Source organism: Falco peregrinus, chromosome 10 (assembly GCF_023634155.1).
Source record: "Falco peregrinus isolate bFalPer1 chromosome 10, bFalPer1.pri, whole genome shotgun sequence".
In the NCBI taxonomy this organism is placed as follows: domain Eukaryota; kingdom Metazoa; phylum Chordata; class Aves; order Falconiformes; family Falconidae; genus Falco; species Falco peregrinus.
Genome location: NC_073730.1, coordinates 31,208,043 through 31,233,573, shown reverse-complemented (window position 1 = coordinate 31,233,573; position 25,531 = coordinate 31,208,043). Strand labels below are relative to the sequence as shown.

The window sequence follows — 25,531 nt, the reverse complement described above, 5'->3', positions numbered from 1 at the left end:
AATGTGGAATGACATGTTAAAAAATATACACCCAGCAATTTTTAACAACTCACTCATTCTAGGTTGCTCAAGATACGCTAAATTAATTCCCTCTCAATTTGCATTTTGGTTGTGTGTTGTTTTGGTGGTTTTTTTAAGTCAGTTTGGTCATTGTTAGTTTGAACAAAAACTATACTCCCAGAGGAGAGTCTTTTCAACAATTTTCTGGGGGCAAAGAGGAACAGAACGTTGAAAATATGAATTTATAATGAAATCGGAAACAAAGGAACGTTAGAATCGCATTACTGAATCGGATCAACCTTGTGCACTGCTCTGTCTCCAACAAAGCCTTAAATATAGCGAAGTGATAATACTGCTGTTCAGAAATAGTTTGTTTGAGGGTTGACATCCAAATCTAATTCCAGTCACCAAGAATTTCACAATCTTAATTTGAATGACGCTCTATCTTCTTTGTTTGCCAGTCTAGACAGTACAATGAATAGAGTGATTTGAACACAACGAATTCTCTCTTAAAACAAAATATTTTGTAAAATTGCTTTTTAATCATTTCTTTTCTCTCTTTCCATAAAGGCTATGCTATAAATAAACCCTGAAAGTTCGCATTTGATCATAATTTCTAAAGGCTGGGCAAGAGGCAAGTGAAGGGTTTACACAGAAAAAAAAGAGAGGCACTGTGGAGCAGAAATAAAGGGATGCATTCATGATTTCTAACCTTTTGTTAGAGTGTCAAAGCTGAGACAGATACAAGCCAGTAAACACTCTGCTTACCATGAAGAGTTAGTCAAACGGGGTTACCCTGCCCCGGACAGAAGGAGCCCAGGCCCAGGGAACAAAATTCTCCAAAGCCCACCACGGTTTCAGAACAAGGTGCTGTTTTGCTGCTGGAAGGGTGACCCAGCAGGGGAAGTCAGTAGGCATTCAGGTTCATTCCATACTGAATTCAGCTCTTCGGCATGATCTGGGGCAGCGGTAAATTTAAGACGCCAGGGCAGCCTCAGCAGGCAGTACACCTCCCAGGGAAAGCCTATTTTGACACAGCATATAAAAGCTGGAAATTTCAGCTGTCGTCCTTTCAATAATGGAAAGGAATCCCTAAGTCTGATTTTCAGTAGTGACTCAAGGACTCCTGTGGCTGATATTACTGAAAAGTAATGGGATGTAGGCCCTTAAAAGCACATATCAAATGAGAAACCAGATTTAGGGATGCCAGCCTTCGGTAAGGAAATCAATTAACATAATCCCACTGAAATTAATGAGCTGGGAACATCAGTCCCCTTAAGAATTCGGGCTTCTGCTTTATTTAGGTACTTTAAAAATTGTATCCAAAGTTAAATGGATGAAGCATTCAAGCACAAATGCAATTTCCCGGCTATGTTCTCCCCACTTACTCATTTCGATAATGTTTGGACTCCTACCTAGTGTAGTCATTAATAGTGAGAACAACCACATACCATCTAAAGCTTTACTGTACAGTTTCAGTGGCTGGAAGCATTTGGCCTGCACACACAAAAGCATACAGCAAAGCTCACCAGACTGTGTGGGTATACCGTGCTCCAGTTATAGCAACAGCGTGCCAGCTACTCGGGGGAAGGATCCTCAGACAAATGAAAACACAGAGAGGCACTCGAATGCTAATTAACTAAGTCTGGTGCTGGTCTGTGGCTTGTCCAGTGACAGCCGTGGCTCTGTTGCACCAAGAATGAGCGGCCTACGAATGAAGGATGAAAAATACCTCTGCCGCAAACCAGTTTTGGATCATAACTTATAACTCATTCGGGAATCTCGGAACAAGCTGGCACAAGATGGCTTACCCTTCTTCTCCCCAAACTGAAGCTGTTCATTCGCTTCATCTTAGTACTTATGCAAAAGGAGGAAATGATACTAATTTTCATTGTGCCAATACAAGCCAAGTGATCAAATGCTGCCATTCTTACAGCAAAAAGTAGTGAGAAATCTGTACAAGCAAATGTGCTTCTTCACATCATTCCGGAGAATGACACGAGGGTATGCATGGAAGGTCAGTCTCAACTCCTGAATCACACAGACCTTTGAAACACGAATTTACCTTCCCTACCCTGAAGACATTACTCAGACTCCCACTCCAGCCAGTCTTGCCTCTCTGGTGTTTTTGTACAGCTCCACAGTCACAGATCCAGCATCAGAGGAAAAGAATTTAAAAGTTACCCCGTTCACAGTAGACTGAAATGTAGGAACATTCTTCTCCACCAGATTTGTTCTGATTTACAGATTTCAGCAGGTGTAAGTACCTTCAAACTAACAGTCTGACTTTATACTTCTAAGTCCTCATAACAAAAACAGTAAATAATGTTATATGTAATAACTCTTACTGCTCTTCAGCACCGAAGAACCTCTCTCTCACTCATCTCTATTCCACACACATAAGCTGAGACTAGCAGATGCTAACTAGCATCATTTTAAGAAGTCCAGCCACAGATATATTGGAATTTGAGGGGAAAAAATAGATTTCTTGAAATGCTGATGTTCAAGAAATACTTTTAAACTTTTCTAAGAACTGTAAGCAAGGCTGCTATTTTCTTATAGGCCTTTATTTAGGGATTACTTACTTAATAGCCTGGAGATGCAATATTCACCTTATCTATGCTTAGGGGAGTTACATGAATATATTTATGTAACACAGCCCTAGCAGAACATTACTTTTTAGTGGTATATGACTGCATGAAGAAAGCATGTGATGGACCGTATACAATATTTTTTTAGTCGTTTTTTTTCCCCCCTTAAATTTGTTTGAGTTATAGGGGCAGATCTTGGCAGCATGCACAAAGCCCAAAATCTGTAACTCAATTCTCTGTGGTATTCTGAATGGAGTGAGCCAAGTTTTAAACACATTATGGATAAATATTAGAGCTGAGCAAAAATTTCACACCTAAGACCAAAGTGTGAAAATTTGGCTTTCATTCACTTAGTGAAAAGGTGGAAAATTTCACACAAGCTTGTATTTTCCTTTTGCTCTGTTCCAGCGTAGATTTCTATGTTCATATCAAACCTCAGAGAGACAGAGAGAGTTTCTGTCTGTAAGTGAGACTACAGAGGAGGGAGAAGAGGATGGAAGGATGGAGGTCCAGCGAGCAGGACACCAGCTCAGGACTTGAGTTCAAGTCTGTCTTCCAGGAAAAAGTCACTGGCCTTTTGAATCTCACTATCCATAACTCAGTAACAGCGCTGGCCCATCTCAGAGGAGTATTTTATGCAGTTGTTGAAGACTGTGACAGCAGTAGCGGGGAATCAGGCAGGTAGCTTAGAAGAAGCACAACACTATTCTACCCCTAAACCATCCAACTTCAGTTGACAGAGGCCAACTGGATGGATCCTCAGTACTGAGACAATGCAGTTTTCTAGTTCAAGCACTGAATCAGGAACCAGAAAGTTTGCAACGGACTCCCCAGGTCACTGGGACATGTAATTTACTCTCTTAATTTTCAGTTACCTCTCTCTGAAATAGGCTGCTCCTGTTATTTTCCCCCAGGTTTGGTCTAGCTTGTACACAGTTGGCAAACTCTAGGTTTGTCCCTGACTTTGTACTGTGGGTGGCAGACGGAGCTCTCAGTCCTACTGCGGCCCTTCATGCCTCATTCAAGTACGTATCGCTTGACCCATCCTCCACCACAGGAGCATGGCTTTCACTCCTTAGTGTCAGAGACAGGAACAAATGGAAAAGAGATCACATAACAGTAGAGACAAGTGCAGATGAGGACACAGTACATCTTCTACCTCCAAAGCACCTACTTTTACTCTGCTTCAGTGACTACACTGAGTATTAGACAGGCTGTGGCCACCGTAGCTTGGCATCGCACTGAGCTTGTGCTTCAGCCAGGCCGGCCAGCCAACAGACAAAGCCATAAGAGGAGCAGCAGTGGCAATGCAGCTGCTGTAAAGGGTGGCTTGTTGTGCTAGCGATGATATTAATTACTTATTCCGCAGACCAAATTTAGAATGGGATGAGGGTCAGCTATGATTGCTACATCATCTATCAGCTGGAAACTATGTTTGGGTCTAAGCTCTAGCCACACTGCTACTAAATATAGGTTGGTTTGTTGTTGATTTGACTCTGCACTCCCCCAAGTTGCCTTTGACTATCAAATAATTAAGCAGTTTGCTTTGTGAGGGCTCCACTGCTGGCACCTCTTAGTGCCCAAAGCTGCTTGGATGCAAACTTGACAGCTTAGCAGGGGTTTCAGCTTACCCGGGCAATGGAAAGAGCCCAAGTGTTTAGCTCCTGTTTCAGTTTCACAGATTGCTGGCACTAGGTGCTGTGAATCAACAGTCTGTGGGCAACATCTAAGCAGTCTGGGGCACGGTTTAGCCACACTTACCCTGACATGAGCTTGTATAACTTATTCATGAAGCGTATGGCCACTTTACAATGCCTGTGTACGAAGACCCAAGGCAGCTTTAATAGGGCTAGCCCAGGTACTGATAAGATGCGATCACAGCAGCGCGCAGGTCTGCCCAGCCTGCCCAGCAGGGTGGCTTCCACAGCCGAGCCACAGCTGGCAGCTTCCTTACCGGAGGGGAGGCTCCCTGACTCCACCACCAACGCCAGACCGTACAGTTCCCTCACCCCCTCCTGAGGTGGAATACATTTGTTAACCACACACAGCATCACTGTTACAATAGACTAAGAAGGTTTGTCCGTATAAACCACATGAAAATACATTGATTTAACCCACTTTTTAGACTTGGAAATGTTATGCTGACAAGTAGCGCTGTTTAACAGAAAGCAAGCTCACCTGGGAGTCGAGAGCAGATCCCAACAGCAGATCCTGACATCAGATCCAGATGCAGAGCACTGTACTACAGCTACAAGCTACATCAGCCCTACTCGTCACTGCTGGTGATGAAGTAAACTAAGCTTGGGAGCGCTGCTCCTCGCAAAACCTGGAATAAGTTATTTTGCTTCTCTGGCTCCCTTCTCACCCTCTGTTGCACTATCTATCCTAAGTTTTTTCCCCTCAATTTTAGGTGGTAAAACCTTTGGGGTAGGCAGGGCAGGTGTGTGATTCCACAGTGACCTGCACAACAAAAGAAATGAGCTGGACAGAAAGCAGGAGTCGTCCTTTGGGCAGGAGAGGGTAAAACAGAGAAGCTGAAGAACAAGCACCCACACAGGATATCCTGACACTCACTCGGCTGTGTACTTGACACAATATTTAGTTGAACTGCACCACTTCCTTTAAGGTGCAAAATTCAGATTTATTCAGCTGATTTCTTTTCACGTTCAAGCTGAACGTACAGCTTTCCTTGCATTTAGTCATTGAGTTCAAACTTTTATTTGCCATCTGGCAATGGATTGGGGTTTACTGGGGGGAGGGGATAGAAAAGGGGCTTTTTTTTTTCTTCCTTTTTTATTTTTTTTTTTTTTGCATCTGTATTTGCTTTATGAGCTATGGCTAAGGCATCGTTTACACATGGGGAACTGGACTGGGTTCTCTCAATTCTTTCCATATGTTCACTTATGCTGTCAAAACATTTTTTCGATCTAATTAATCTACACATGTCTCTCCACTTCCCCACTCGCTGGGTTTTACCATTTTGGGGGTATCTAGCTGCGATTTTGTCAGCTTCTGCCTACACTTTGCTTTAGGGTTACTCCCTAACAAGAAAACAAAACTATTTGCAACATTTCACTCTTCTCCATCTGCTTATTCCTCCCCTATGTCCAACACTGCCGAAGGAGAATTTCCTTTTCCCCTCACCTTTCAAATGTATTCTTTGCCATTCTCCAGTGTCTACCTGAGGTTAATGAGGGAAATCCCTGCTGTGAGTTTTGATTTGGGATTATTTTTTATCTAGTTAATTTGATGTGTGGTTTACTATAAAAAACAAAACCCACCCTGTTCCTCAGAAATATGCTTACATTTTACCCAATCTGGACTGCATTTGGGAAATTACAGTGGACAGGGGCTCGTAAAAAACAAGAGACCTTTAAAAAAAAAAGTCTTTCACTACTGTAAACCTGTAGAAGGTTGAGATGTTAAAGCAGAGAGTGAAACTGCACTAAAATATGAAGAAAGCCTTTCTAGTAACCTTACAGACATCCTATCTCCAACAAAAAATATCACTTAAAAGAAAAACTGGTATTTTATAGATATCCAAAGTGTGGCAGGCAGAGAGTAAAAGCTAGAAGAATCGAGAAATCGGTTAAGACTCAGAGCTGGACTGCATAGCCGTTTCTCCTCATGAAGCACAGTACAGGACAGCTACTGTGACAGAAGGCAAATGGTTCCTTGCCATGATTGCGACAGACAAGAAGTCAGTAACCTTTCCTAACACATCGTTTCAGAAAGTATTTTTCTTTCCCAAATTAGGGGCTACAAGTGGCTCAACTAAGTGGGAGCTGAAGCAAGGCATGCTGCTCACCGCAGGGGGGGTTGACTACCTGATCTTTAAACTATTCTATGACACGGTTCTGTGATCAGCTGATGATATTGTCCCATTTTGTTAAAAACCAGGCATCCTCTCCTCTCTGGGTCTGAAAATCAGAGGCAGCCAGGGATGAGAAGCTACTGCTCTCATTTGCTGTTCTGCCATTACAACTGTCCTTCAAGAAGAGCGCTGCTCCTAAAAAGCACTTTAAATGCTGGATACATATCGCTACAAATTCCCTAAACCTGGGAAGCTTGGTCTGACCAATGGGACAGCCAGTCTGTTGCTAAATGTGCTCTAACACCACCAAGGGAGAATCTCAACCTGAACTGTGAAATTCCCGTAGGCACAGACCTCAGAGAGACTTGTATGAGGACACTGTAACAGTCACATCCCAACAGCTGTTCTGCTCTCCTTGCTCCTAAAATGTTTGGCTGCTATCTCTCGGAGACCACTGGGAAGTGGTAAATACAGTTCTCTTTGGCATTACAACTTCCGTGTAAGTAGGAACCTCTTTCTATGCACAAACTGTCTGTGCATTGCAATTACATTTCTTGCACAGAAAAACCTGGAGGCACCAACTTACACAAATTCATTGGGAAGAAATTTTTCTCATCGATAAAAGTCAAAAGTTACGCGCATCACTACTCTAGCTGTCAGGCCTGACATTTTTCCATACAAAAGCAAAACCAAGGGCTATTAATCCCCACCTGCCCCAGAGCCATAAAAGAGCCTTTGATTACAGCATTATTACATAACCTCTTTTAATGAGCAAATCAAACCTGCCATCCAGCATTGCCAGCAGGAATTTTTAAAGGTATCTGAGGCATCTTTTTCCTTGGGAGATCTTCTAAGAAAGCATCTGTATTCATTTGGCAAATAGAAACAGAGCACATTTTATAATTGACTGTGCCCAAAACAATAGCTGGTTCTGTCTGAAAACACACCAGTTAGAGTTAAAAGTGCAGTTAGCATGTGAGTCATCAAGTGGTAGCAGAGCTTGGCTGGCTCACAGCCTGAGATCTAATATAGCACCATCCTGCCCCAGGGGTTATCTTAAAAGCTGAAATCTTGCAGAGAAGAGGACACTAGACAGCCTCCACCTTCCCACCTCCAAATTTTGGCTAGGTGGGAGGGTGGACAAGCTTGTTTATAAGCTATCCTTTTTATCTCTGGGAAAGGCGAACACCACAAAATCCCTCCAGAGGGATGTTCTCACCGTACAACACCCAGCTGGGTCACCATTCCTACTTTTACTTTGCTGTCCCATCCTGTTTCCCTTTTTCTAAGCTCCCAGTGATCTGCACCTTGTGGCTCCTATTTCCAGGCAAACTTTGCCCCTTCACTCTAATGAGAAATTTCTAACCCACTGCTCCTGAAGCGCTTACAGGGGACAGCTCTTCCCAGCACAACTTCTGTGACTGTAAGAGGGCAGTCAGATACATCGGCTCCCGAAATTTAATCTTGGACAAGTCACGCAAGCCTTCTACACCTCAGCTTCTCAGATATTCCATGGGAATCAATAACACCGCTAGATTAATATCAAACACTTAGGAGGGAAATCCAGCCCGTGCGGGACACAACTGAAGAAAAAACACTTTGTGCTTCACGATTCAGCTGATCCTAAGAATCGAGCCAGTTCCTGCTGCTGAGGGTCTGTCCTTTTATTTAAAGACAGCAAGCTGAGAGAAGAGATGAATAGCAGAGACTCAAACGGCTCATGGAGCTTTTCACTTGTAGGTCACCAATCAGAACCTCAGCGAGGTCAGCGAGCGTTTGTGAGTTATCGTGGTATGCAAGCTGTTTATAGTGCCCTTTGCAAAGGGGATTTATTAGTTTCAAATTAATTTCTATTGTATGCAGTTTTCACAAAATGAAACCCTCCACTGTTACAACTTGGTCACTGTTAACCCTTTGCAAAGCTACACAAGACAAACTGCTACCACCACCTGAACAGCCTGCCTTCTAAAATCATACTTGAAGAGGTGTCCTAACTGTGAACTGAGCCTGGATGACCTCAAAGAGCCTTTCCTAGCCTTGAGTAGAGGCACAGCCATGAGAGGAAAGTTGTACTGCAGCTGCACATACTGTTCCTCGCTCGTGCATAAATCGGGAAAGGCAGAGCCCAGCTCTGCAGGCTTGTTCTTTACTCCCCACAGTGACTCTGAGCCCTCGCCGGGTCTGCTCGTTGAGAAAGATAAGTGTGTGTGCTGGCAGCAGCACAGGCCTATTCTTTGCAGAAAGTACTTTCTCAAAGAAAAAACAAAACAGAAGAAGCAAAAATGAACAACTATATCATTATCTGATGTGCTGAGATCTCAGCAGAGATCATTTCAAAGATCCATATTGTTTACAGCAGCTGATGAGTCTAACAAGTGCTGAAGCTGTGCTCTCGCTTAAAGTGCTAACATATTTACAGTTTTCAATCCTGTCCTTAGCACTTATCTGTCATTTCAAGATGAATGCTCCTTTTGTACAGGCTAATTACTTGCACGAATACTCCACTAGCTCAAGATCCCAGATTTGTTTCGCTTTTCCATTAGCAGCAATTTTGTACTTTGGAAATTGCTTAATACAGCAAATCTAAAAAAAAAAAAAAAAAAAAAAAAAAAGCTGTTTTTTATTCAAAGGTATTTCTTTGGCTATGACAAGTCTAGAATAGGGGGAGGGAAAGTGAATTACTTTTATCTGATGAAAGTCCTAATTTTACCGTACAATTTTTCTAAATGCACTTACCCATTGTTCTGCTCTGGCTTGGTTATTGGGATTAGAATAATTTGTGAAGAGCTATATAAAATAAGACTTTATCAGATCTAACTGAATTACTTGATAAGAAGTGGTTTTCTCATGCTCAACATTTTTTTCTCTATATATAGTACATCAAAAATTTGGTCGGGTCCCATCCTGCCCCCTCCTCTTCCAACAAACAGTAGGACCATGTGCAACTGAAAAGCTGTCAGTCATTTCATTTTTACAGAAGAGAAGGAATGCAGGCCATTCTACAACTGAGTAACTTAATTAAAAAAAATACAACCCAGACACGCCAGAAAAAGGATACATTTATAACAAGGAGGTCTTATCCTGCTGAGTGTTTTACATTACATTCATTGGGTTACTGACCTGTCACAAACCAGTTTCAGATGCAAATCAAAAAATGCTCAGCAATGCAAGATGCATCTGTTGTTTCTGCTAATCCTGATCCCACTGCAGTTAAAAAAAGGATAACATCTGATTTTCAGAAGTCTCCAGCGAGCATCTACAACTGCAGCTTAGAAGGCTCCATACTTGAGCAAAAAGAGCACCCAGTGTCGCAGCTGCGTGCTAAATGTCTAAGTTACAGCGTTAGATGTCTAAGGCTACAAGCCTGTGAATGAAAATGCTGATCTTGAATTGGCCTTTGCTGCTCCTAAGGAACTGCCAATACAAACTATGAGTGAATTTGTGTTTTAAAGGATGTGGTCTCCCATTCCTGCCCAAATATTTTCTAAAAACAAGAATTCTGCACATGAAGTGCATTTCATTGTCAATGTATAACACAACCTCTAAAAGTAATGAATGCTGTAAATATTAAAAACTGATATAACCTTTAGAGTTGTAGTAGTGTCATACTGCCTAGGCCACCTTTCATATTATATACACCGCAATGAAGATTACCACACATAATAAACTGGTTGCAGTTCTCAAGTAAGATTCTGTTTTCCCGTTCAGAAACCAAAAGATATTCCAATTATGTGCAACTGAGTTGTCTACCGGCATTTCCGTTCTTACTTAAATCTTCCAGAGCAACACCATTAGCAGCATCATAGATTTTCTTTGCACTTTTAATTCTATCACTTTTAATGTAACTATAAGACCAGCCTCTGAGGTACTTAAACACCGCTACGTCTGCTTCACAAATCAGTTGGATGAAGAACAAAGTTAAACAACTTGCCCAACGTCACAGAGTCAGTGGCAAAGCTGGCAATAAAACCTATGTACTCTGACCCTCAAGCTAGGTAACATATATTGTTTTCTCATTGCAAAATTCTGCTTTTATTTATACAGAGGTAAACTCTGAAGAATTTGATACTATAGCGGTTTACGTCAGATTTGAACTAGTACTGCTGATGGCAGGGTGTCTGCCATCACCAGGCTAAGAAGAACGACATTGGCAAATGCAGCTTTTTTTCCCCTCTGTCACTAAAAAATACTACCCTACATTTTACATGGTATTTGTGTGATCTGTGAAGCCGGGCGATTCAGTTCTTATCTCCAGGACATTAAACAAGCCTGCTGATTTGAGGTGTCTAACATTTCTGAATGTTCATATCTGTTCATACTTGAGGAGTTACAATACAAACAGGGATCCTGATACAGAGAAGCCCTTCTTACTTAACCCTTACTGCTAATGCTGCAGAAAAACCACTGCATGCATGGGTGGAATACATACACAATCCTCTCCAACCCAAAACCCTATTGCTGTGTTGCAGATGTAAGGCGGTATCTATCCATAGTACGCTTTCCTGCTTTCTGAAGTCACAGGCAAAAGAATGGCAAATGCCATCATTCGGACAGACTGAGAAAGTTACAAAACATAGCAAGAAACATAGATTGGAGGAGAATTAGGGAGGTAAGTTTAAAGGCCGCTGAACGAACTGCTCGCGTGAAACAGACCCTGTGTAATTAGCCACTAGGGGGAACAAGAGTCATGCTGCTTAATTAAGGTGCAGTCACTTCGAGCAGGGCGCCCCGAGGGTTACCTTGCCCGGGGAAGCTGGCTGAACACTTTCCCTGTAAGCCTTAGAGTGGGACAAAGCTGTTCTGACCTTTGTCTGTGTTTCACTTTCCCCCTTCAGGTCTGTATAGGCCTTGGCAGAAGCAGTGAACAAGACCTGAAGAATTTACACATCTTTCATTCTAGCTGCAATTAACTAGGGCTGCACCTGAAGCACCTGGTAAAAATATTTAAACAAAAACCTGGGAGCAAAAGGGGGGAGACGAAGGATAAGGAAAGGACCAAAGGCAAAAAAAAAAAAAAAAAAAAGGGGCAAAAAAGGCAAAGCTCGATTTTTCAGACAGTGTACACTTTGACGTTGGCTCTTTCAAAGCAGAAGGGAAGAAACCCCACATGCAGGTCATATGCAAGCTGCCTGAGAACCGCAGAGCCATGCTCTGCTGATACCGTTGGACTGAGGCAGTGGTTGGGAGGATGGCAAGGGACCTGCCCCCACTGGTGCCTGCTGACCTGCACCAATGAACCTGCATGAGAAAAACCAATGAGGCAAAAAGTAAAAGCCCCTCTCGGGCCACTTCTTCTCTGCTTCTGCTGAGGACCCAGAGCTATTCAACAGCATGGCTAGGACTGAGTAACAGGCAATCTTTCCTATTACCATAAAATGACAAATAAGTAATAGTTACAGCCTGCAAACACAAGACTCAAATTAAATAGAGTTCTAAGGGGTACACTGTAACTGGAAGCAGGATGCTCCTCCGATTAGAGCCAGCTCAGCCTAAAGAGTATCAGATGTTACTCGGGCCTTAGAAGGCCTGAGACATAAACTATGCATGTAAGAGAAAAAGAAGTCAAATGACTCATGACAGAGTTTGTTTTAATATAAATGAATTCTTCTGTCTCTTTGCTTTTAAAGACTTGCCATTTCAGATCCTGAACAGCTAACCCAGGCAGCTGGCTTCCTTAGCCAGTGTCCTTCATTTTGTGTATCAAACGCTGGCATTTGCAAACTCATATTCCTTTGGCTAAGGGAGGGCAGTTTATTTTAGCATTGTGATCAATGCCATCCTAAATCTTTCCTTTTCCAATCCAAGAACACTGGCACAGCCCAATAAGCGCAGTGTGGATACGCTGTACGCACAGAACAGAGCATCACAACCCTTTACTGAAGTCCTACAGGCCTTGGGAGTGGACCTGGGGGATGCAACACTGAACAAGCTTCAAACCATCCCTCCCTCTTTGCTTTTTATTATGTGAGACACAGGTAAAGGACTGAGACATGGAAAGAGTATGGAAAGAGAGAAAGAGAACAGAAGAAAAGGAATAAAATTAAAGGGAAGAAGAGAAGAGAGAAAAGAGATGAGAAGAAGAATCAACAGTTGAGAAAAAAAGTGAAAAAAACTAAACAAAAGGGAACACAAACAAGAAAGTGGCAAGAATACAAGAAGAAAGAATAAACAACATGAGAGCGGGAGTAGAGAGAGGGAGATGGCGGGGATATTGGGGATTTAGTGCCAAAAAAGAAACCCCCCATTTCCCACTATACCTATTTTCTTTCTCGTGCTTTTCTTTCTCTCTTTCCATGCCTTGTTCTCCTCTGGGATGAGTGAAGCTTCCACATCCAGAAAGCCACAAGCGTGGCATTTTGCATCTCACGGCAAATGTGCAGGCTATCCAATGTTTCCACAGGGGCAAAGTTATACAAAGCAAATGAAAAGGAAAGCTTGCTCAGTCTGCCTTTCATGCAATGCAAGAACCATCCCTTAGATGGGACTATTGCAAAATTAAACAACCTTACAACCATGACCAGTAAATAATGAGTAATGTGCTTGTGTATACAAAGCCTTTACACCAACCAGTCAAAGAAAGTGAGAATAGCTCATCACAAAAAGACCCCATTTATCAGAAGGGCTTCAAACAGCTTAGCATCTTTAGGGCCATTACTCATCTCTTTCACCTAAGCTAAGTACCAGCTGCCAACCCAGAGGATAACACATACCCAATTTATCTGCTGTAAGACACTCGAACACTGCTTCCCTCAGTCTACTCTACAGATATAGGATTCAGCACCTAAACTACTTAAAGTTAACAGAAATGAGTGATTTCATGACAACAGGTTGGAATACACTCGTCTGGGACAATTAGGCAAAAATTGTCTTACTAGACGTTTTGAAAGCAAAAGGAGTCTGACAGAAGGCTACTGGACTCAGTATTTCGCTGGATATATTCAAGGTGTTTAACTCAGTTCTGAGCTACAGGGCTGGGCAAGGAAGGGATCTTCAAAACGCAACAGATTGTCATCCTCCACCCCATGGTTTGGGGAGGGAGAGGTTGGGCTGGGCAATAGCGCAGCCCTCCCCACATATTCTTGTCATGCAAAGACTCTTCAGAGGAAAAAATATTGATTAGAAGTTGGTTTATTTTCCAGGGTGTTTTCCCTTGCTGGATCCCCTGCACGTCCAAAGCTCCAAAAGAAGTAACACAGTTGGATCTAACACTCCGCAGTCCGCTTAGTGAGGAGCGCATTGCCACATCACTTTTCCTTGACTAAAAGAATGTGCTCCCACACCACACTCCTCCCTAAAATGTCTACCTGGTAAAGGACTAGCTGGAAGCTGTGCAGAAAACAGCAACAGAAAACCCTTCATAGAATCGTAGAAGGGTTTGGGTTGGAAGGGACCTTAAATACTATGTAGTTCCAACCCTGCTGCCACTGACGGGGACACCTTCCACCAGCCCAGGCTGCTCCCAGCCCCATCCAGCCTGGCCCTGAACCCTGCCAGGGATGGGGCACCCACAGCCACTCTGGGCAACCTGTGCCAGCGCCTGGCCACCCTCACAGTAAAGAATTTCTTCCTAATATCTCATCTAAATCTACCCTCTCATACTTTGAGCAGGTGCTCACAAAACCAGGCCCTACATGTGTCAAAATGTGTTTATGTACTGAAGGTCAGTAATGCTCAGGGGAATGCAACCCTTAGCAGTACTACACATTTCTTAGCTGAAAACTGCACTTGTGAAAAACGATAATCCAACTCGCTTTTGCTGCTTATACACGCTTATAAGGCACAGCAAGGTACAGGCACAGTGGTTCTCCTTATTTGTGTTCTTCTAGTGTTTTTCAGCCCTCATCTGGAGGAGTATCTTTGTACAAAAATCTGCAGCTTATGCTTTTCTGTGCCTTGGTGGTTAGCCTTTCTGCCTGATTTCTCTCAAGAGTAACAATTATGGTCTTGCTAATCATTACATGGACACTTGTCCCAATAAAAACAAAACAGAGCCATGAAGCTATTTCATATGGATTCTCTACATGTCACTGTCCAATTTCTGGTATCAAACTGTGTCTCAGAAATGCTTTAAGCACAGCGGGTGCGAGAAGTTGCTTCAAAACAAGAAAGCAAGCAAGGGTTGGGAACGGTTGTTGTAAGTCTCTATGAAACCAAGGGAACGGGAACCTGTGCCTTAGCTGAACCAAGAAAGGAGGATGAGAACTGGATTCCAATTCTGAGAGTGAGGAAAGCCAGTATGCTAAAAAGCAACTGCCTTCTATCACTAATAAAACTAATAAAGGTGACAGGATCTCTCCTCTACCATTTCAAATCCCTGGTTACATGAAAGGGAATAAAGAAAAACATCTTTACTGTTAACCACAATAAAATTAAATGTATTGGAAACACCTAGATAGTACACAGAGTCTTGTTAAACTATACAGATAGGGCAAATTTTGAGAAACAAGCCCCTCTAGGCATCTTTAGGAGAAAGGGCAACACAGTACATGTAAGTTATAAAACTTCTTAAAATATAGGGGTGACAAAAGTATGTTCTAGTAGTACAAACTACTGGCATCAAATCCCACAACTAAATGATCGTTCTGTCCTTCAAAAAATTTATTGTGAAAAAACCTCAAGCATTTCAGACAGCTAGTGCTGTGACTCTACATGCTTGTGCTTTGCCACAGAACAGTCTGATCCCCTGTGCTGACATAGCAAGAGTGCAAATCCCTGATGGAAAATTAATCTCACAATGTAGCCAGACTGAGTTTCCAATTCTCCAGTGCATAACTTGAAGGTTGTTCTGCTCAGCTACTGAAGAGGTGAGGGCAGAGAGACTTTAACTTGTTTGACATCCTGAACATCATTTAAGCAAGACACGCTCTGAAAGGGACCTTACTGGCTACTGACAGTCACAACAGATCCACAGTATCCTCCTTTGTACTCATCCTTCCTGTAAAATATTGCTATCACACTTTTCCCTGCTTAAATGGCCTGGACAGAAGGGGAGTCCAAGGTCCGAATGACTTCAGCTCTGTCTCTGAATATGCGGGTAAAATCTGTCCTTAAAATAGAAAGGAGATGGATCACAGTATATTTTAAAGTACGTATCTCTCTCCTATAAAGACACATTTATGGTTTCCTCATATTTATGGTTTTCCTCAAGAAAAGCCAGGGCCAGCAAGCTAAAAAACCTGTAAGGTTGTGATATTATTAACCTTCTTCTACAAGATGATCTTAGTCTTAGTATGCTTGAAAAAAAAATCAACTAATTGTACATCTCCTCAGACAAACCCCACCATGGTCATTTCATGGTTTGTTACAAAAATATACAGCAGCAGAACCTGAACTATTCTAGGCAGCATGTTTTCTCCTGCTTGCCAGGTCTTGGGCTCACTGACAGATGAGAAGAATACCATTGGTTTAGTAGGAGTCTCGACTTCTGCAGATTAACAAAACATCAGCTGATGTCAGTTTATTAAAAGCTAAAAGACACAACAATATGTCTTAAACCCACAGACAGAAGAGATTATATTTACCTACATACGGTTGCTTCTAACGTGTTAATCGGGTATGTGCGTGCAAGATAGAGAATTCAGGTTAAGTCAATGGAGCTATGCCAGTGCGCAAAGCCAGCTACACCTTCAGCATAAAGACAGAGGATTAAATAGATAGGTTTCATCATTTGAGCGTCTGAGATGGCTTCATTACCTTTTCAGTCCATCCTCGTAAATGTGGAAGAAAAAGTAATAAAATCTTTATCACCACTCTCAGACAGAATTAATAAACAGGTAAGTCACATTGATATCTCAACACACCGTGCCCCTTCTCCTTCCACCGATGACCAAATAAAAGGCCAGCTTTTATTTAATTTCATCACTGTATTTCATTAAACCACCTACTTTTAGAAAAATAATATGGCACACCTTTAAGTACTGGATTTCTGAGATTGTCGCCCCCAGTGTTAGTACTTCTGGGCCAAATACTCAGCTAACGTAAATGGGTAGTTCTGTTACACCAATATAGCACACTGAATTACTGCAGCTGCCTTTCCTTGGCATTAAAGAGTTACTGAGAAATTCCAAATCTGAACATTTGTGCGCTGGATGACATTTAAAATGGAGCTTGCTAAGTTTCCACAAAAGGACAGCACTTAACAAAAGACACCATCTATTGTATCCTATTACCTACAGCATCCACAGCTTGTTTCCGAACGGGTAATAATATGAACAAATTGCAAGAGCTCTAATAGCCTTTTATCATTTCAAGATGTGTCATCTACCAGTGAACTGTGTATCAGATTCCTGTTCGGGCTCTGCTCCAGCACAGTACTTCAGCACATGGGCAGTCCTGCTTATCTTCAGCTGAGCTTCTTGCCTGCTTGAAGGTTTGATGATGTACCTAAGTGCTCGGCTGGATCAGGGCACTGGAGTAAACCGGTGTCACTCCTCTGAAATCCTGGAGCAATACTGACTTACATCAACTGAGGATTTTGCATTATGATTATGGACTAAAATCATCTGTCATTTCAGTAGCTGTATGACCTGCTACAACAAACTTTGACATTTTCTTAGACAAGTTTTTACCTGTAATAATTTCAAGTGATATAAACCGACTACAAATCATCTAGTCTGACAACGAACCAAACGCTACTGTACAGCACGCACTGATCTGATAATACATCAAATGTATGACAACATATAGCATTAGACATTGCGCTCCACCAAGAACATTTAACAGCAACAGAGTTATTTCTCTCAACTCCAATATAAAAGGCAGCCAGCAGGATGATATCAAATGATGGCAGCTCTGCTTCTCATAAAAGGACCTTGGGGACTCCAAGGAGATTTGTGTATCTGCACTTCAACAGCACAGCAATGTGGAAATGTTAAAGTTAGTAAAGCAAACAGTCCTCAAATGAGAAGGGCAACAGATGTCAACCAGTATCACATGTCAGTAAACAGCAACAAGACAGAGGGTACTTTTCTTAGCACTTTTGTGAAAGCATCATGCTATCAGCTACAGCCACATCTCAGCTGTTTGACCCTCGAAGTGGTGGTGCTTGGGTGTGTGATTAACTCCCACCAAGAGAGGATCTCCAAACATATTGAAAGACTGTCCACTAAAGTCAGCTGAAAGACAGTAGAAATGCTTCTGTATATTTATTGTGGCTTGAAAAGTGAAAAAAAAATTATAAAAAAAAAAAAATCACACTCTCAAACTGATTGAAAGCTCATTCTGTACTTGGCAGAGACAGACAAGCATTTATATTTCTCAGCTTTAATACAGAAGGATCATCCTTAGGGCAAAAGAGTAGTTGTGATTCATCTGCTTTTTACCCTTACAGCAAAGACTTCTGACAGTAAGGCCAAAACATGCTAACTAAAAAGGCACTCTTTGTACCATAAACACTAGGCCACAAGGAACTGGACAGTGGCCATCAAATCACTGCCTTTTAATTTTTCTCTCTCATCTATATTTCTCTAAAGATTTCTGGTAAGAAGGCAGCTGACTCTATACAAAAGCCAGAGGCATTGCCAGTATCTTGGTGGTTTCATGCATGCCATATTGAATCTAACTTTATTACACAAGGAAAAAAAAAACCCAAACCCTTTCAATCAGGCAAAGATGTATTTCAGTGTCAAAACACCAGGGAAAGAGGTAAAGGGATAGAGTTCTACTGCCGAGTCACTGCTTTGAGTCCAGGCCTGGTTAGCTCCAGTGTGCTCCAGAGCCATCGAACACCTTAGCTGCTCACATGGAAAAGGGTTTGGCTCTCCTCCAGCGGTGGAGCCCACATCATGAGCTGTCTGAGACATCCCTTGGTAACTTTGCTGCCAGTCATGAGAGAACGACAACTGAACAGACTGTGAAGGTTCAGCTCTCTCCACCATTAGAATACACTAACTGTAGATATATAAGCTATGCACTGAACTGAAAGTCACTTTTGTCTGGAGCGCATGTCCTGTCAATTGAGACTGATCGGATACAATCCTGGAAGGAATTTTTTACAAAATCACTTAGATGAAGAGGCCATACCCAGCCAATACACTACTCGGAAAGGCAAGAGCTGTCTCCTAGCCTTGCCCATGGATGGTCTCCACTAAACCTTGGGCTCAAGCTCTACACATACAAATCTGGAGCTTTTGAAGAAAAGGAAGGCAAGATCACAGCCCCTTAACACACTCCTTGTATGAAGCACAGTGCCTAAGAACAACCATCTCCTTCCTCTGCTTCTCCAAAATCCTCTGATTAAGCGAACAGGAGAAAAAAACCCATCCCAACACAGCAGGAAGGCCTTTACTAAAAGGTGCATTAATTGGGTAAAGCAAGCCAGCAAGATGATTAATTTGCTGCTCTCCTTCAACATTATGTTTACACAAGTTGATTATAGCACTTAATTACTAATTCACCCTGCTCAAAAACAAGAGTGCTTTAAATTTTTAATGAGATGAGGGAAGGCAACATTCCCTAACTCAACAGGGAGAAGTAATTTTATTTCCTCTTTTGATTTCCCAAGTTATTACCATTTCTAAGGAAAAAACTATCCCCTCCCTGATCTTTCACTCATTTCTTGCTTTTGAAAATATGGAAATCAACAAGACACTTGTATTAATTTCAGTCCATGACCTGACAGGTAATGCTTTGGAAGAGGAATAGAGGATCAGATCTTCAACTGAAGCATGTCCATTGAAAGAAGTGAAACAAAATTACACCAGAGACTGCCCAATCCAGAAATGGAAATAGCCTGATCCCCTCCAGTTCTGTCAGCAAAAATGTTGAGTATGTCCCAGCACTATTTCTGGGTGTTCTTCTGCAATACTGTCTATTCACAATTGCCAGTTGGTCCATTACCAAGGCTGTGGACTAACTGTTGCACTGAAGAACGTTACATTCATGGTAGTCCGTAACATTTTCATTGTTAAGAGGCGAACACGCTGCATATTGTATGTTCTTCCTGGCTGATCTTTATAAAACTTGTGTCATCTGTGGGTTTTGTTATTCGATGTTATCCTCTATGCTACACCAACCAACAACTTCCTTAGACAGCTGAGAGGAGAACTCCATTAAATGAAGCATAACCAAGCAGTGCACAAACAAAGCTTTTGCGAGTTCCTCGAGTTCAGATTTGTCAGTGATTCATCTCCCCTGCACCACCATCATTTCAGACCCCTGTCCACAATACATCTCCCTCACAGCTATGGACTTTGCCTGTTACTTGAAGACAAGCCAGGTGACCATGATCCACATAGCTTCTAGGGCTGCTTCCAGGGATGCAAATTGTACCTAAGGGGTACTTCACTTGCTCAGTGCTACTGCTGCTAAATGATTCAGCTAATCCACATTAGGTAATGACCTAACACCCCCTTCTACAGAATCTGGCTCATTTTTATACACCTCCAATCTGCTTTCATTTTTTTTCAATGAAAAAGCTTTTTGCTATCTTTTTGCAGGATATGCCACCAACTTGCATGACAATCAAAACTAACAAAGACAAGACTACACCTCCCTTACAAGTCAATTTTACGCCTGAAAAATCTCGTAGTCATGTAGACTCTAATTTCTAGCTCAATGTTTTAGACCAGAAATGATTACAGAAAGCTGACTGCAGAAAGTTACCAGTAAAAGCTATTACAATAAATCATACAGTTTCGTCTCTTCCATATCAGCTAGTAACAATGACACGCACATTAATACAGCAAATCCAAAATAAATCTGGTAATCTGGTTTCATACAGGTAATTTTATTAATTGCTTTAATATGCAATTAAGGAATAGTCAGTGGGCTGCAGGTTTTTATAAGGCAATAATCCCGTTCCCTCGTGTATGGCTTTGTCCCAAAGAGTAGGCTATCAAAAAAAAAAAAAAAAAGAAAAAAAAAAAAAGAGCTGGATGCCTGCCAAATCAAACAGCACCTTCTTCCCATTTTCAATTACATACAAGTGAGGCAGAGTAACGAGGATATACTGGAAACTTTGACATTTATTTATTGAACATTTTTACTGAGAAGGAATTGCTGGCTTGCTAAACCGGAAACTATATTTTTACTACAGAAACAATCACATAGAAAACCAGGATCCTGCTGCTCAGCATGAAAAGAACAGCTAGAGCCAATAAATGGACCCATCTAAGCCAGCAACGTTAAGGTTATTTCATTCAATGCAGCACATATTTCAAAAATCCAAAACCCCAAAATATAGTGTATACATCAAAAATCCTTATGTCATACTATGTTACACAGCACTGTCTGCTGTGACCCGGCCAGGCTGTGTTACAGCCTATAGGCACAACAATCAAGACACAAAAAAATCACTCAAAGAAAAAGGGTGTAGCATTTGTAGGGGCAAATTAAAAGATAAGCCAAATTGCAAGAGAAAATTCAGATTTTCTCCCCTTTCTGGAGATTCTGGAGACTAAAAACACCAAAAGATGAAACGGGGAAGAACTCGCCACACTGCATGTTCTTTTTTCTTTTTGGATAGACCAATTGTTTTAATTCAGTTTTACCACAGAGGAGAAAAATGCAGGGAGAGTAAATGAAGAGGAAAATGGGGAAGTCAACATTCTTTGAAGAAACAACATATGGTGACCAGGCATGAGAGATAGAGGTTATAAATCTTTCCTTGATAGAATTACCTAAAGATGAAATTGCAGCTTCAAGGGGCTTGAGCTTTTAAACCCACACTAGAATCTTGCAAATTAACCTGTATGGTTACAAATTTTGCAATAACTTTAATTTCCAATGCTTCTCAGTGAAGGCTCAGCATACTGAGAATTTTGGTATTAATACAGATGTGGTCAATAGAAAGCATGAAAACCTTTACCCCACAAATCACTCAAAATATGCACAAAAAGATGAATATTAAGAATTAGAACAAAATGCTGCATCCTGCAAATAGTCACTGCTGTAGTATAGAAAGGGAAAAGAGATGGGAGATAGGCTGGTGCTTGCTTCTTTGTGAGAAGAAACCTGTTTAGGGATACCAAAGGAGAGAGGAAAAGCTCTTTAGTGCTCCAGCCACTGCGAGCAACCGCCCACCAAAGTGAAGGCCGAGAATCCTGTTGCCTTGTGCACTCTTCGGCCTGGGTTCACCATAGAGCAGTACCCTGGTGAGCAAGCTGCCCGTCCTTGTAAAAATTGTCCTCTGAAGCAGATGCCTCCCCATTTCAAATTCCAGTAATGCAACACCACAAGACTAAGCATCAGGAAAGTGTATACAGGGGTACGACAGCAACCACCACAGCCACATACTTTACCCCTAAGGAAATACCATCCAAATCCAATGCATTTCTTAACTGTTAAGCTAAATAAAACTTAACTCTAGTTATTACATAAGGTACCCTACAGTTGGGTCTTCCCTAGGTGACCCATCTTTTCTTTCCTCTATGGAAAAGTAATGCCTTGGTAGATATGAAGGATCTTGTCTGTGTGTCCTGATTTTGTGAGTGAAGAACCAGCTGCCAGAGCAGTGGCTCTGACCCGGCAGCCCCATACCCAACCCCCTACAGTGACAGAACACACAAGCAGGGCAGCTCTTCACACATAATGCACATTACACCCCAAAGCATCAGGTTTAGCACGCGGATGCAGGAACAGCCCTGCTCCACAGACTCCCCACAGCATCCCTCACTGTGCACACAGCACATGGGCACATACGTCCTAGGAGATCCCCCGGCAGAAGCCTGGCAGCACTTCTGCTGTTGCTTCTCACTAGTGGGTTTCACATGTCTGTTCAGCAGCCAGTCCTTTTGTCAGTAGAGCACGTTAAACCCAGACTAAGATTATCAGAAGTGATTTTGAGGGATCCTGGCTTTGCATGCTGTTTCCAAGCTGTCCTAAAGATGCATGAGTTTTAGAAAATGAAAAACAGCCAGCCCATGAAAACCTGATAGCTTTTAAGTGTTTTGATTTTGATGTTGAGTGGAAGTGTCCAAAAATCATTCTGAGAAATGTGACCAGTCACTGGGACAAATATAATAAAAATTCCCATTCAAACAACCACAGACATAAGGAAAGAGATTATGGGTAAATAACCCACAATTTTCTCCTTTACTATTAGACTGAGCAAGCAAAGAGCTTTGGAAAGCACAATAATTAAGCACAAACCATCTATTAGAGGACAGGTAACAACCTTTACTATTTGCAGACTACAACAATGCTGTGTGTTTGCAGCAGCACCTCTAAGGAAGGTTTGCTTTGGAAGATGCATTAGAAAAATAATAAGAGAAGTCTATGGAACCACAATGCTAAATATGCATTTACACCTCCCTGCCCCCAAAAAGACTTTTATTAAATTTCTTGTTTCTTGAGCAGATGTAGCTGAATTCTGTTAAAAATATTTTTTATATAATTGTACATATTTGCTGCATGATACAACTGGTATTGCCATAGGTGGCACCTCTTTAACACCAATCTTCTGAACACACACTAAGCCAAAACACTTTGCAGGTGGTTTCTTCACACTGCAGCGATGTTGTGGCATCCTGGATAGGATTCAGAGCCTCACCTGGCTCCCAGTGATCACCACCGGCAGTATGATGGAAAGACACATGCTACAAATGCCCAGTGGGATGTATAACAGCAGTAGTTTCCAAACTACTTTCCCCTTTTCCATTTCAGTGATATCCCAGGGAAGCTCGCAGGCTTGACCTGTAGCTCAGTGAAACAAAAGGCAATTCTCCTGCTGACTAGCAAACCCTGGAACCAGACCTTACACAAATAGCTGCTGAAGCCCTGAAAAAGCCAGAGGCTGCCTTTGGGAAACCAGACTCCCTATGCAGTGCTGAGGCATTGCATTGCAACTTGCATTTATTCTTTTTCTTTATGTACTGGTATTAACTTACTTGGTTCAAGCAGAAATGGAAAGGGAGCATAAGGAAGTCCAGCTCCCAACAGCCACAGGTAAGCCCTTAGGAGAAGTTTACTCCAGGACAGGAACCTGCACTGTACTTAGGACAAACCAAAAACTATTCCCACAACCAAAGAGGCAGGTACCTCCTGACATACCGTAACAGTAAAAGAGCAAACACCTTTTAAATTACAAAGTCTGTGACGTGGCTCACTCAAAGGACCTAGTTTCACTGAAGAAGACTTCTGAAGAAGTGTGCTACAGAGACTGACATATATGTACGCATGGATAAAATACATTTATCTGCTCTGACATTATTGGATAAGCTTCTGAAATATTTCTATATATAAGGGCAGGGTTACAAAATAAAGGTAAACGAATACACCAAAATTATATAAAAACACATCACAGAAAATCTCACATTAGATTTTTCTAATGGTTATGAAGACAGACTTAATAAAAAAAGTTTTGCGATGTTCGGTTGTTGCACAGTAGTGGAAACATCTTAAACTTGGAATGAAGTACCTACGTATTTGAAGGCAGAACATTAACAGAAGAATTAAATATGAAGTCCTGTTACCAGAAGTTGCTACTGAAATTACATTTTTCAGAATAAGTTCTCCTTACAAGCACTTATATCATTAAATACATACATATATATGTATGTATATATATAGTACTACATGTATTTGTTGCAATGGGATTCATTTTAATGGAAAAAATTCTTATGGAAGGAAGCTGCTCTTCCTGCTAACCTACATAGCACTGCAGAATAGTCACATTTGGAAATTTCACATTTGGAAAAATGCCAAATATGACCCAGTTCCTCAGCTTATGTTGAGCTTTTTATTGATTCCAGTGGAACTGCATCAACTTAACTAGGTCAAGAAGCTGACCTCCCTATTCAGAAAATATATTCAGATAAGTTTTTGTGCAAAATTTTATCTACAAATTTCTCTGCTGGATGTTAGTGTACCTAGGGACCATCCTGATAAATAATTCTGTCCAACTGGATGCAGTGTACTGCTCAGTGCCCTTGTGTAGCATGAGGAGATGCTTTCCTTATACTAGAGGAATTGCCGGGTGGGAAAACAGATAGGATTTTGGGCATTCAGACCTTTGGGTTTCTGTATACTACTGTTGTTTGTAAGAATGCAGCCAAGTCATGCTTTGGCTGACCCACTGAACATAAAAGCCTTACTGCTACTTTTACAACTGTTAGTGGACAGAAATAACATGAATAAACATGAAGTTCCATCCTCATTATTACCCCTGCATTCACTGTGGGCAAGACAAGAGGTATAGGTGTGTCATTTTTTACTGCATAAATAGTGCTGTGCTGTTTCTTATGTTTAACATCCCTCAATACGCAGAAAGGAAAGTAGGACAAATGTAACTGAGATGAAAGTGTGAACTTCTTGCAGGATCAGAGCCTTGCCAAATTCTTTTTTTTGTCTGTAAAATTACATGGCCTAACTTCATAGACAGCAGCTTCTACCTGCATGTCCCTACAGTCAAAAGACAAATGAATCTTCAATACACCTAAATGACACAGGGAGTAAAAAAGAGGGTGGAAGGAAAGCGATGCTGGCTCTTGTCCGGCTGTGCAGAAGGTACAAACTTTTCCACTGGAATTAAAGCCTGCGCATGGTGCCAAATGACAAAGTGTAAAATGCATTAGAACTAAAACAAACAAAAAAACCAAAACCACCACCAACAACAACAAAGGTACTGCATACCTGTATAGATGCAAAATCCCCAGAAGCACAAGCTCCAAGAACAGCAGCACCCACCAAAACAGACTCCACTTCTTTCGACAGGACAACAGGCTTGCCTATGCAAGAAAAAGCCATGCCTCTGTTAAGAAGAATACAGCAGTACTGCACTAGCGGCACACTAAACAATTAAAGCAAAAAAGCCAAAGAAAAAAAGAATTAAAAAGGACTTGAAAACCACATTCGCAACTCCATTCCGAGCTACAGTCTACTGTAGATTAATGCAAATTTCTCTGCTCTGTGGTTCCAGGCTCCACGAAAAATGCAGAATTTAAATAAAACAATTTCAGCAAAATATTAATGCAGAACACAAAGCGTATAAAGAACAACCCCCCAGATGTTTGACACTGGGTACTCATCTCAAAGGGCTTGGTATAAACCTGTTACCCACACCCTCCAAACCCACGTGCCTATTAAAAGTTGACCTCGAGGGGAAAACAGGGTGGTATCCTTTTTGTTTCTTTTGCAACGGACAAAAAAAAAGATTGTTTGTGTTTGTTTTTAACTACACAGCCAACAA

General features: G+C 41.6%; 1 protein-coding gene across 18 annotated transcripts in view; it reads right to left on the bottom strand.

Moving 5' to 3' along the window:
* The window catches only part of FGGY (FGGY carbohydrate kinase domain containing), a 325,638-nt gene that overhangs the window by 4,056 nt on the left and 296,051 nt on the right, over window positions 1–25,531 (bottom strand). For 15 of the 18 annotated variants that reach the window (XM_055814962.1, XM_055814957.1, XM_055814958.1 and 12 more), the window contains one exon: window positions 24,976–25,070. The exons of 2 other annotated variants lie outside the window; for them this stretch is intronic. In XM_055814962.1, the coding sequence (XP_055670937.1) occupies window positions 24,976–25,070 (95 nt within the window). Of the gene's footprint in view, window positions 1–24,970; window positions 25,071–25,531 lie in introns of those variants that run through there. One more of the 18 variants, XM_027792671.2, reaches the window with a different exon arrangement.